This window comes from Oncorhynchus kisutch, unplaced genomic scaffold (genome assembly GCF_002021735.2).
Source record: "Oncorhynchus kisutch isolate 150728-3 unplaced genomic scaffold, Okis_V2 scaffold860, whole genome shotgun sequence".
In the NCBI taxonomy this organism is placed as follows: domain Eukaryota; kingdom Metazoa; phylum Chordata; class Actinopteri; order Salmoniformes; family Salmonidae; genus Oncorhynchus; species Oncorhynchus kisutch.
Window position 1 is genome coordinate 32,730 of NW_022262805.1, and position 12,075 is coordinate 44,804.

Here is a 12,075-nt window from a genome sequence, read left to right on the forward strand (position 1 = left end):
CTGCCTGCAATGACAACAAGCTTAGTCCGATGATGCTGTGACACACTGCGCCAGACCATGACGGACCCTCCACCTCCAAATCGATCTCGCTCCAGAGTACAGGCCTCGGTGTAATGCTCATTCCTTCAACGATAAATGTAAATCCGACCATCACCCCTGGTGAGACAACACCGCGACTCGTCAGTGAAGAGCACTTTTTGGCAGTCCTGTCTGGTCCAGCGACGGTGGGTTTGTGCCCATAGGTGACGCTGTTGCCGGTGATGTCTAATGAGGACCTGCCTTACAACAGGCCTACAAGCCCTCAGTTCAGCCTCTCAGCTTATTGCGGAAAGTCTGAGCACTGATGTAGGGATTGTGCGTGGGAAACATGGGAAACAGTGCTTAAACCCTTTACAATGAAGATCTGTGAAGTTACTTGGATTTTTACAAATTATCTTTGAAAGACAGGGTCCTAAAAAAGGGGTGTTTATTTTTTTGCTGAGTTTATATATATAGTATTTACAAATTCACCACATTTATGATTTTATATGGGAATCAAAAAGCTTTCATGAATGTTCACCATGTGCTGATGTGCTCAGCACTGTCAACAGACCCCATTATGACATCACAATGTAACGGAAGCCTTGCCATGATATCATTGCTGGTTCCATCTGACAAGCAACATTTAATTTCCACTCATTTCAATGATAGATCTCTCACAGAGATAGGTTAAGTTCTTATTTTGAGTGTTAATATTTATCATCAATCGAGGGAGAAAATGAAGTTTTGTAAGGCTCATCAGTTTTTCAAACGTTTTTCCAAAAATATCACTGTTTATTTTGTGGTTTCATAGACATACAGTATGCCTACATCCATAAAATCTTTAGCTTACATTTTTTTTATGACACACTGTAGAAACTATTTTGCCTACTTCACTTCTGCTATACATTTCATACTGTACCATTGTGATCCAGGGCTATCAGGAGAGCTACCCAATCCCAGAGGGCCATCGTGGCTTCATCAGTGATGCCAGACTTCTGCAGATGCAGAGAGCTGAGAGAGAGGCCATGGAAGCAAAGCAAAGAAAGATAAGTGCTATCCATGAGAATTATGTCCGGACTGCTCTCATCGGGGTTGGCAGCACCTTCGCGCACCACTTCGTCCCCTCTATTCAGTGCATTCCGCGGCCGAAAGCTCCACCAAGGCCTTTGCCACGAAGGCTTGAACACATAGCTCTGGCCCCACTGAAGAACGTGGTGGGGGTGGACGGAGCCCAAGTTCGACCCGGATCTAAACTCTCTGGAGTCCATCCAGGTAAATAAATCATTCAGCAGCATTAGCGTGTGGCCTGTTCCCGTCCCTCCAACTGGAGCTCCCTCCAAGAGGGGCAAGAAGAAGAAGAGCAGGCGGGAGTCGAAGCCCTGAAAGTCCAGTCGGACCAGGGCTGTGCTGACAACAACGGACCCATTGACCTGATGGAGGAGGTGAGGGACATCGAGGCTCACCTGAAGGAGGAGGCCTGGAAGGTAGGATGGACTTAAAATTTATTGTAAATGTGAAAGTTTGCAGTTCAGAATTATACTTGGACCGATAAATTGCCAAAACAGATAGTTGTTCCATGTCTTAAAATCAAATCAAAATGTATTTGTCACATGTGCCGAACACAACAAGTGTGGCCCTTACCGTGAAACCAACAGTGCAGTTCAAGAAGAGTTAAGAAAATATTTCCCAAATAAACTAAAGTAAAAATTAATAATAATTAAAGTAACACAATGACATAACAATAATGAGGCTAAATACAGGGGGTATCGGTACCAAGTCAGTGTGCGGGGGTACAGGTTAGAAAGGATACTCTCTTTGACAGCATGATAGAATATATCCTAGAATTCTTTTCTGGTCTATACCAAAGGTGGTACATGAGGTGAAGGCCGTGGGCAGGAGAAGTTTGGGCTCGGCCATGTCCACAGGGGAAATAGCCACCAGCTCTCTGGGAAGACTGAGCTCAGTGGATATGAACACCCCTGCTGAGCTCCGTGACTACTTGGATGTTGGGACCCCGGTCAAGTTGCGTGACAGCCCACCCAGGCCTGCCCCCCCCTCCTATCAAGCCCAGGAGCAAACTGCCTCGGCCTATAAGGTTCCTTAGCTTGCCAAAGGCTGCCACCGGCTCAGGTCAGTCCCTCTCATGTACTCACACTAATGTAAATTAGACAGGGAGATGAAGCTAGGTAGATTGATAGAAAAACAGTAGGAAGGGAAGAGACACGAATGGCTTTAGCCCAGGGCCACACTTGATTTGCCTGTTTCACAGTGAGATAACCTTTACTCAAGGCTAATTGGACCCTTCTTCTGAGCAGGGAGCGCACCAAAAATATATGTGCTAAATTTAAAATGATATCATAATGAACTAGTGTTAAAAGCTACAAACAGATATGGAAATGAGTAAATACATAAATAAATACATACAGTTCATAGAGAGATAGATGTCTGCTGTCAACCCATAGACAAGATGGCAGCCAGTGAGCCAAAGGGCCAAATAAAGACCCAGGCCAGATTGCAGCCCCTGTCCAACCCAGAGCAGGCCCTGACTAAGACCGTCAAGCTGCTCCACTCTGCCTCCGATGACTGGTGAGCATTCACTAGACAAGACCAATGGAGCTAGGCTAAAGGAAGCACAGTGTAGTGTCCTTGGAAATGTAGATTTGAGCTACAGAGCGTAGAAACTTCTGAATTTAAGAGACCAAAGTCCTAATTGATGAACATCATTATAATGTTTTTGGAAAATGTTGTGGAAAATGCTTACGTTTCTTTCACTGAATTGCAGGGAGAAGAAGATCGAGGGCTTGACCTCTCTCCGTGTGATGGCTCAGAACCACATGGACATACTGATGCCTAAACTCCATGATATCTGCCTTGCCATTATAAATGAGGTAGCTGTATTCATTCACTGCCCTATTCATTCATCTGCACAAATCTGCTACATTTGGAGAACAAGTCAAATTATTGTGTCATGTTTCTGATGTTCGTGGGTTGTTCTGCTCAACATTAATAGCTGGTCCTGTGTGTGTTATTATGATTCAGGTGAAGAACCTGCGCTCTGCAGTGTCCTGTGCTGCCATGGCCACACTGGGTGACATGTACGTCCACCTCCAGAGGGCCATGGATTGTGAGGTGGAGGGGACGGCACGCGTGCTGCTGCACAAAGCCAGCGAGGCCAACGCCTTCATCCGGCAGGGCGCCAACTTTGCCCTGGGTCACATGGTGCAGAGCTGCACCCCTACCCGTGTCATGAATGCCCTGCTGGTCGGTGGGCTGAGGTAAAGAGGGAGAGGGGTCAATTAACACTCACTAAGGGGTAGATCCGGACTTCCACAAATTGTCCCATTATCCAAACCTATATAAAATATATTTTGATTTGTTTAACACTTTTTTCTTACTACATGATTCCAATTGTGCTATTTCATAGTTTTGATGTGTTCACTATTATTGTAAACTGTAAAAAATTGTAAAAATAAAGAAAAACCCTTAAATGAGTAGGTGTGTCCAGACTTTTGACTGGTACTGTATATATTGTGGTAATGCAAATATGGTACAATCCAAGGGTGCAAAGCTTTTGGAGACTTACCCAGAAAGACTCACAGCTTTAATCACTGCCAAAGGTGATTCTAACATGTATTGTGAATACTTACGTGAATTAGATATTTCTGTGTTTCATTTTCAATACATTTGAGAAAAAAAAATGAAACATGTTTTCACTTTGTCATTATGGGGTATTGTCTGCAGTTGGTTGAGATAAAAAAAAAATTACAACTATAATTTAATTCATTTGGAATTCAGGCTGTAAGAAAACAAAATGAGGAATAAGTTAAGGGGTATGAACACTTTCTGAAGGCACTGTATATCTGCAAGAAAGTGATAAATGAGCGACTCTTTGAAAGGGGGTCATATATACATTGCCTTATAATTTTTTTAAAAAGCTATCATGCTATAATCGGCATTGTTTCTCAGACCAAATCTTCATTCTGGTTTAAACAAAGCAATCTGATCATGCTCCAGTAATTACACGCTACAGGGATTTTTTTTTTTAAATGGCTTCTGCAAAGCACATCCACACGTCCAATCAACATCCACACATTGATTTCATTCTTCGGGTCTTTATTCAAACACAAACATACTTGGAATAAAATGGGGTCAAGTTTGGACGGTCGTAAATATGCAAATAGGCAATATTGTAAATTTCAGGTCCATGGACATCACTATGCCGATATTGCTGCTATCTGTCATCCAGCACCACATAACAGTAGACAGCAGCCATCTCATGTGAAGTTGGCACTGGGGAAATCCCATGTAATGAGAAGCGAGGCCAAGGAGGCAAAAAGACTGAAGGACAAGACTCCCACAAGAACTCTATGCTAAACTGTTCTGCCACATTCATTTACATTTACATACATCTTTAGATTTGTAAATAATAGGGAATACATCTGCAAATAATTTAAACTGTTTATTCAAACTACACTGTACAGCTTTTGTGTGTCTGTGCATCGTAGGTACAACTGTAAGCAATTCCGTTCTCAAATGTCTGTTTAATGTGAGAAACAACATGAAAAACACCTGTTAGACCATTACAATGTGGACTGTCATGCATTTTTACTATTACCAACAAGACAACGAAGTGATACGTGTCATGGAGACTTATAACGGATACTTTCCAAACCTCAAAAGTTCCTTCGCTGAGTGATATTGTTTACTACACTATTATGCATACAATCCAAGTCATACATTTATTGTCATTCATACTCTTATTTTTAACCAAATATCATTGCAAAAGTGTTCATTGTGTCAATTCAGAGCTCGGAAATATTGGAATAATGTGATTAAGGGGACTGACACTCAAGGCACACAACAGGATAACACAACAACCACATTTTCAATTGACAATCATTGCTTTAAATGGATGTGGTCGATTGTTTATATATGCCTACACAAATCTATGTATTTAACTTGTAAACCAAGGTTGGATTAGTTGGTCTGTTCTAATTGCAGCATATTGGACGACTCCACCATCATTGATCATTCGCGACTTTAAGTCATTCCTGTTATCTCTAGAGCATCCCGTATATCTATAGCGCCGCATTACTTCCCCATCTTACCATGGATAGGGTTTGGTGCATTCCGGAGTTCATTTATGGTCCCACAAAGGTAATCTTAGGAGAAATTCATTTTAGCATACTGTAAATGCCTGTGCATAATGTGCATAACATAGCATAATTATTTTCATGATCTTCAAAGGAATTCTGTAGAAGCAGTCTTTATTTTCAGACTCTGCAGGCCTGCTGGGAGGAAACATATTACAATAAACAGGTAAGATTCATCCCACAAAAACATAAACAACAGAAAGAGAGTTGTATTTCAAGACAGTTTAGAGAAGGTGGTCATGAGAGTTCTTAATATCACTTGCAAATTGTGAGGCATGAGCAGTTGTGAAATGTTGCGAGAGGCCCTTCTGAAAGAACATGATATGAATGAACATACAATAAAGTTATTTTTTTAAGTATATTGTAAGGCTTGAGACAATTGAGACATGGATTGTGTATGTGTGCCATTCAGAGGGTGAATGGGCAAGACAAAATGTTTACATGCCTTTCAACGGGGCATGGTAGTAGGTGCCAGGGGTACCTGTTTGTGTCAAGAACTGCAACGCTGCTGGGTTTTTTACGCTCAACAGTTTCCCATGTGTATCAAGAATGGTCCACCACTCAAAAGACATACAGCCAACTTGACACAACTGTGGGAAGCATTGGAGTCAACATGGGCCAGCATCCCTGTGAATGTTTTGTACACTCAGTACATTAATAGTATTGGTACGTGTTCTTGCCGTAACCTGTAAAGCTGGCGCAGCCTGCGAGGCAGGGGGAGGTGTAAGTGATGCCGTTGTCTGAACACTCAGGGTCCCACTCCCCAGCCAAGGAGGAGCAGTCTCCGTTACATTCTGACAACAGGCTGCCATCGTACACCAGGGGACCTGGGGACAGAGAAAATGGCTGGTAATAATGATGTTTAAATAATTGTTGCTGAACTATCATTGACATACGCACAGTGACAAAACAGCCAGGAATCCTGGCTCAGTAACAACCATACTGAATATTCCCACAAGAGGGAGCCCCGGCACAAGCCCATGTGTGTTTTGGTCTAGCTCTCCCTCATATTCCACTGATCAAAAGTTTTGTTTTTATCAACCCACCAACCACCCAATCAGATGTCATATTTACTCGTTGTAGGACACGGTCAGACCAGCCACCTGAACGTTGTCACACTTAGTGCCAGACTGCAGAGGGAGGAGGAGGTAGGCCATGAAGGAGGTGACGAAAGACAGCTAGGCTCCAGACACAACGCCAAGCTTTATACCTCTTCATCAGTAGACCTCCCAGGAATATCCCCACTGCACCCACAGGCAGGTTAAACTCACCTGGAAAAGTTATACTCACACGTCTTTAGTGCTACCAGTGTGCTGGAGTTTCATTTCCACTCATGTTCAACAAACCTACAGGGGATGAGAGAGAACAAAAAAAGTGTATTTAATGCCATTCAACATCAGTGCTGACAGGAGGGAACATTTCAGTTGGAGCATGTCCAGGTTTCTATGGCTTCGTTGAGACAGGCAGCCCAATTCAGTCATTGTTTTGAGTAATTGTTGTAACTTTAATGTGTTCATGTTTAAGTTAATTCATTGAGCTGTAATTAAAGATATTTCTTTACAGTTATTTACATATGTAATTGTATTGGTTAGTTTTGAATTACGCTTTTGACTGCAAGTTCCAGAATGCCTTGCGACAGGAATGAGCGCGAGAACGCGCCAGTTATGTGCAGGTGCAAAGTGATTAAGCTGACCTTTCCGCTAGCATTTTACCTGCATTGCTCTGTAGAATCTAAAGTTCTTAAATGTAACGTGAACAAGTAATATTACTAAAAGAAGCGTTCATATCAACCCCGACATCCCGAGTCATTACTTTGAAGACAGTTATTCTAAAAGTAATTGCTCTTTTGACCAATCAGAAATGCTCTGAAAAAGAGCTGATGCGAAAATATCTAACGTGATAATTTCCCATCATTATTCAACAGGCTAATGGGTCTCCAGTTGTCTATATAAAGAGTATCCTTATTAAGTTTGGGAATCAAAGTAATTACACCTTGTTTTAAGGATGCCAGGAACTCCCCATTTTCTATTGATTCTTGAAACATAGCAAGAATGAAGGGAATCAATTTATCATTGAATGCTTTATAAAACTCGCTTATTAAACCATCATTTCCAGGGGACCTATTGTCCTTAAGGCTTTTAATACAGTCTTTTATCTCAATTTCAGATAACTCGTCATCACAAAAATCCCTGAAATCATTATCTATCTTCTTAGCAATGTTTGCAACACGTCATGCTCTTATCAACTGAGCTACGAAGGAGCACGTCGACGTCACTAGAATGATGACAAGCAATTTTAAGGGATTCTAAAGGGAATCAGAATTCCAAACTAATTTCTATGGCAACACAGTTGTCAATTTTGTAAACAATCATTTTCGAACGTGTGTTGCCAAGAGACATCTAACCGACGTTCTATGGAACGTTTTCGGTGCGAAAACAACAACTTTGCTGCTGACAACAAACTTGTTTGATTTTTGAGACCTGAGAACAATCGACTGGAAAATGCCTGGGTGCTTTTCAAGACTGGCGGAGAGAGTGCGTGGACGTCGGCGGCCTACTGCGTCGACAGGTTGTTCAAATTCATTTGTGGCTTGTTTTTCTTGTCTTTTTCTGTTTTGCAGGGTTCGTGATCGTCGACAGGTGGACAGCGACATCGACTTCGAAGAGGGTATGTGGAGTTTACAACTCTTCTTTGACTACATTTAACAATGTCATTATAATTTGCGAAATGTTGTGTATTTCTATCATTCAGACTTGGCAAAAATGCTAGTGCGCGAGATGTTGTAGCTTGCTAGCTAACATTAACTTTAGTAACTGTTGCTAAGCAATCAACTTTTGCTACCTAGCTAGCTAATATTAGCAATCTTGCTATTTTTTTTTATGTCCTAACAATAGTTTATTTTATATTCCAATGTTCCTCATTTTAGAAACAACTGTCCTGGATGAGGTCCAGTTGGATGTGCCATTGGATGATGTGCCAGATGTTCCACAGCTGCCAGTCCTCCTTGATGTCCAGAATGCTGCTATCATCCTTGAGGATGTGCCAGATGTGCAGACTATCCTTGAGGTACAATTTTCTGAAAGTTTGGGGTTTTATGTTTGAAAAATATCCCAGATATTCAAGTTGTGTCTCTTTGACATGAAACAAATCTCTTGTCTGCTTTCTGCTTTAGGAGGCCACTGGCATTTGGCAGTTGATTCTGATTAGGTTCAGCCCCCAGTACTGTGGGCCTGTTGTGATCAGGGTAAGAGACCCCCACCCCACCCACCCCCCCCACACACACACACACACACACACAGTCACATCACTGTTACAATGTTTACTGTTTCCAACATGAATGTATTGTAATGTGCAGAACAATGCCGGTCCGGTGGTTAAAGCTTGGAGAACTTTCCAGTTCATCAGCCCCATCATCACCTACATGCTTGGGGGATCCCAGGTATGTGTCTTTGTAACAACCTAATCATAATCTATATTGTCAGTCATTTGATCTTGATGGAAATGTGTCACAGCAATTGCCGAAGTGGTTTTGTTGATGTTGTCTTGTTGTTTATCTCAACAGCAGGTGGTGGTGAGGATGCACCACGTGAGTAGGGTGAGAGGCCTGGAGACTCAACTGGTGTGGGCCATCTCCAAGGAGACAGCCAGGCTTAGTCCAGAGGGCATCCCCTACTGTGCCACCAAAGTGCAGTCCATCACTTGGATCCAGGTAAGACGTAAATACTACTGAAACAGTAGTAGATTAGGCTTTTCTTCACTTATTCCATTTGGCCTTAATATGTATTCTCTCTTTGTCAGCGTGTGGCTGGCAGGGTGACCCACTATGCGTCTCACCTCCGCCACGAGACGTCTGTGGACGTGACGCTTGGCTGCTACCAGGTAAATAAACGATTTCCTATGTATATAGACTAGACATTACTGGGCATTTTTGCATTCGATTTGGTGTGTTTTCTAATAACGTGTGTGTGTGTGGTAAACCGGTGTGCTGTGTGTGTTTTGAGCAGCAGACTGATGTCTCAGTGGTGTACGCCACTCTCCACATGGGGCTGGACGGGCTTCTATCCTCTTCAGCGTGGTCGGAGGCTGCCTCCTTCTCTACTCCCACCACTCAGCAGTTCACTGACCCAGAGCCTGAGGGCCACAACTGCTATGAGGTCAGACGTTACACACACATACTATTGACTAGGAGCATTAAGATCCTTCATTGACCGATTGTTTGTTATGTCATTGCACTGGTCACTGATTTTGAATGCTTGTTTTGTTGTCGTAGGGCTGGGAGGAGGACCTGCTGCCTGAGGAGAGGGAGGTTCCTCTGCTAAAGTGAGTTCCTCTAAATGTCTGTGTAGTCTGAGCTTGTCAAATGCTGAAGGATAGTGGTCATAATGCTGTTATCCCCCATTGACTCTAATGGTTGACATGCTTCATTCCCTCCCTTTCACAGCCTCTACCTTACCACCAAGAGAGTGGAGGACATCGCCCTGAGGCTCGTCTCCTTGCGCCAGGCCTTCACTGTGCGTGGACCCACTGTTCTTTTTGTCTCTGTGACTTCTTGTTCTGTCTCCAAGAGGAAGATGTCTCACCCTAACTCTTCCCTCTTCCCTAGACCCTGCTTGGTTCCACCCTGAGCAGGAACCATCTGTTTGTGGCGGGAAAGGTCCTCCTGGGCGGCCTTGTTCAGGCCAACCACATGGTAACTCACTAACTCATTCTCTTTCAAGGGAAAGAGAGCGTCCCTGAGGGGAAATGTGTTCTGTTCACTAAGATGCTCTTTTCTTTGTCATAGGACGAGGCCAAATTCATCAGTACCTATAATGACTTTGTGGACTACCTGAGTGACCCCTCCAAGCGGAATGACATTGAGAGGGAGCTGGCTGAGGCAAAGGTGAGTTCATTAACTCTTTCAAGTCTCACTGAGTTCTTCCACATGCATGTCTTTTATACATCACAGTAGCTGATATTTATGAAATCATTCCTATTTTCTCCAAACGTGTTTTCTTGTCCTAGATACATCATGTGAACATGATAGATGTCCTCTTTGAGCTGGTGCTGTTTGGGATGATGACAGCTCAGAAGTCCCTGATGGTGGTAAGTAGCATCTCACTGGAACATGTTTTGATATCGCTCTATTAGCAGTTTCACTTAAATTCCTCATCTCTTCTCTTATCTTTTCTCCTCCTTTGTTTCCTTTAGCACCCTGGTGGGTTCGTGGAGCGTCTGTATGCTCTCCTGTACTCCTTCCTGCCCACTGCTGCCAACATGGAGCCAGAGGCTGATAGAATCCTACTGCTGCTCAATGTAAGAGTCAAGAGGTTACTTTCTGTTTACTTCCATATTCTTAGTGTACTTCCTTTTGACTTCCTTATTCATGGTTAACCAGGTTTCAATGCCATTTTAGGGGGAGTATTTCTAATTGTCTCTCTCCTCTTGATAAGCTAGTAACTCAGAGCCATTTTCTATGTGTTGTGTGGTGTTCTCTTCAGGGCGGACTGATGGCTCTGCTAGATGACATGTTTGGCCAGCAGCTGGCCTGGTATTTTAACTCCGAGTCTCTGGTCACTGAGCTCTCCAGCCTCCTGGAGTACCACTTGGAGAACCTCATGGCCAGCATGTAGTCCTACTGCAGGGACCATACTCCTTTCTCCTTCTCTCTCTCTTTTGAAGGAATTGAGGACTTGAAGTGCTTTGTTTAACCCTGATTAGTTAACACGCATTAATTTAATGTATTCTCTTGTTTTCTCTCCCCACAGGATTATTGTGACACTTTGCCTCCCAACAGGGCTGTAGACACCAATGCACTACATTACTTTGCACTGAATTTGACATTTTAAAATAAAATAAGTTGTAGTTCAAAAACATTTTTGTTTCTGTCTTTTCATCTATTTGATTTATGACCATTTCCTCTTCCTGGAGGTATAATGCATATATTAGAGGTATAATGCATATATTAGATTATTACATGAACAATGATGCTTTATTATCTGCATATGGAAATAAAAAACTATGTTTAGTTGATTTACAGATACTACAGGCCCACACTTATATGTTTTTGTACTGTGGTTTGTGATACTGGGGCGGCAGGGTAGCCTAGTGGTTAGAGTGTTGGACTAGTAACCGGAAGGTTGTATGTTCAAACCCCCGAGCTGACAAGGTACACATCTGTAGTTCTGCCCCTGAACAGGCAGTTAACCCACTGTTCCTTGGCCATCATTGAAAATAAGAATTTGTTCTTAACTGACTTGACTAGTTAAATAAAAAAATACTGTACTATTTAAAAACATGTAGGATGACATACACTGAGTCCACAATAGACTAGGAACATCTTCCTAATATTGAGTTGCACACTCTTTTCCCCTCAGAACAGCCTCATTTCCTCTGGGCATGGACTCGACAAGCTGCCCTAAGCGTTCCACAAGGATGCTGGCCCATGTTGTGTCAAGTTGGCTGGACGTCCTTTCGGTGGTGGACCATTCTTGATACACATGGGAAACTGTTGAGCATGAAAAAACCAGCAGTGTTGCAGTGCTTGACACACTTAACCCGGTGCGCCTGGCACCTACTACCATACCCCGTTCAAAGGCAGTTAAATATTTTCTCATGCCGAATCACCCTCTGAATGACACACACAATCCATGTCTCAATTTTCTCAAGGTTTTAAAATCTTTCTTTAACTCCCCTTCATCTACTCTGACTGAAGTGGATTCAACAAGTGACATCAATAAGGGGTCATAGCTTTCACTTGGTCAGTCTGTCATGGAAAGAGCAGGTGTCCTCAATGTTTTGTATTATCAGTGTGTGTAGTAACCTGGTACAGTATGAAGTATACCACTAGAGGGGATAATTGCTTCAGTCTTGAATGTTACTTCTCACTATCCCTACATTAACAGTCTGCCATTGTAGACTC

General features: G+C 42.8%; 2 protein-coding genes across 4 annotated transcripts; both read left to right on the forward strand.

Moving 5' to 3' along the window:
- The first annotated feature begins 801 nt into the window (after positions 1-801).
- Positions 802-3,380, forward strand: LOC116362662 (TOG array regulator of axonemal microtubules protein 1-like). The gene is made up of 4 exons (XM_031816722.1): positions 802-1,505; positions 1,889-2,151; positions 2,804-2,909; positions 3,061-3,380. The coding sequence occupies exons 3-4, from the start codon at positions 2,841-2,843 to the stop codon at positions 3,298-3,300; spliced, it is 309 nt and encodes a 102-aa protein (XP_031672582.1). The 5' UTR covers positions 802-1,505; positions 1,889-2,151; positions 2,804-2,840; the 3' UTR covers positions 3,301-3,380.
- Positions 3,381-7,039: 3,659 nt separating this feature from the next.
- On the forward strand, positions 7,040-11,027 carry LOC116362660 (uncharacterized). Of its 3 annotated transcripts, none has more exons than XM_031816718.1 (14): positions 7,041-7,841; positions 8,101-8,240; positions 8,347-8,418; positions 8,530-8,613; positions 8,737-8,883; positions 8,973-9,053; positions 9,179-9,328; positions 9,445-9,494; positions 9,616-9,685; positions 9,778-9,864; positions 9,958-10,056; positions 10,179-10,259; positions 10,365-10,469; positions 10,922-11,027. In XM_031816718.1, the coding sequence occupies exons 1-14, from the start codon at positions 7,676-7,678 to the stop codon at positions 11,000-11,002; spliced, it is 1,413 nt and encodes a 470-aa protein (XP_031672578.1). In that variant the 5' UTR covers positions 7,041-7,675; the 3' UTR covers positions 11,003-11,027. The 3 variants fall into 3 exon arrangements, with proteins under 3 accessions (XP_031672579.1, XP_031672578.1, XP_031672577.1); XM_031816717.1 differs by lacking the exon at positions 10,922-11,027 and adding an exon at positions 10,655-10,800; XM_031816719.1 differs by lacking the exons at positions 8,347-8,418; positions 10,922-11,027 and adding an exon at positions 10,655-10,800 and having other exon boundaries at positions 7,040-7,841.
- The last annotated feature ends 1,048 nt before the right edge of the window (positions 11,028-12,075 follow it).

Bases quoted from the DNA above. Each gene is read 5' to 3' on its own strand.
- LOC116362662 (XM_031816722.1), top strand. From the start codon at position 2,841: ATGGCTCAGAACCACATGGACATACTGATGCCTAAACTCCATGATATC. The intron at 2,910-3,060 runs GTAGCTGTATTC...ATTATGATTCAG, and splicing joins GCCTTGCCATTATAAATGAG to GTGAAGAACCTGCGCTCTGC.
- LOC116362660 (XM_031816717.1), top strand. From the start codon at position 7,676: ATGCCTGGGTGCTTTTCAAGACTGGCGGAGAGAGTGCGTGGACGTCGG. The intron at 9,495-9,615 runs GTGAGTTCCTCT...TCCCTTTCACAG, and splicing joins AGGGAGGTTCCTCTGCTAAA to CCTCTACCTTACCACCAAGA. The intron at 9,686-9,777 runs GTGCGTGGACCC...CCTCTTCCCTAG, and splicing joins CCTTGCGCCAGGCCTTCACT to ACCCTGCTTGGTTCCACCCT.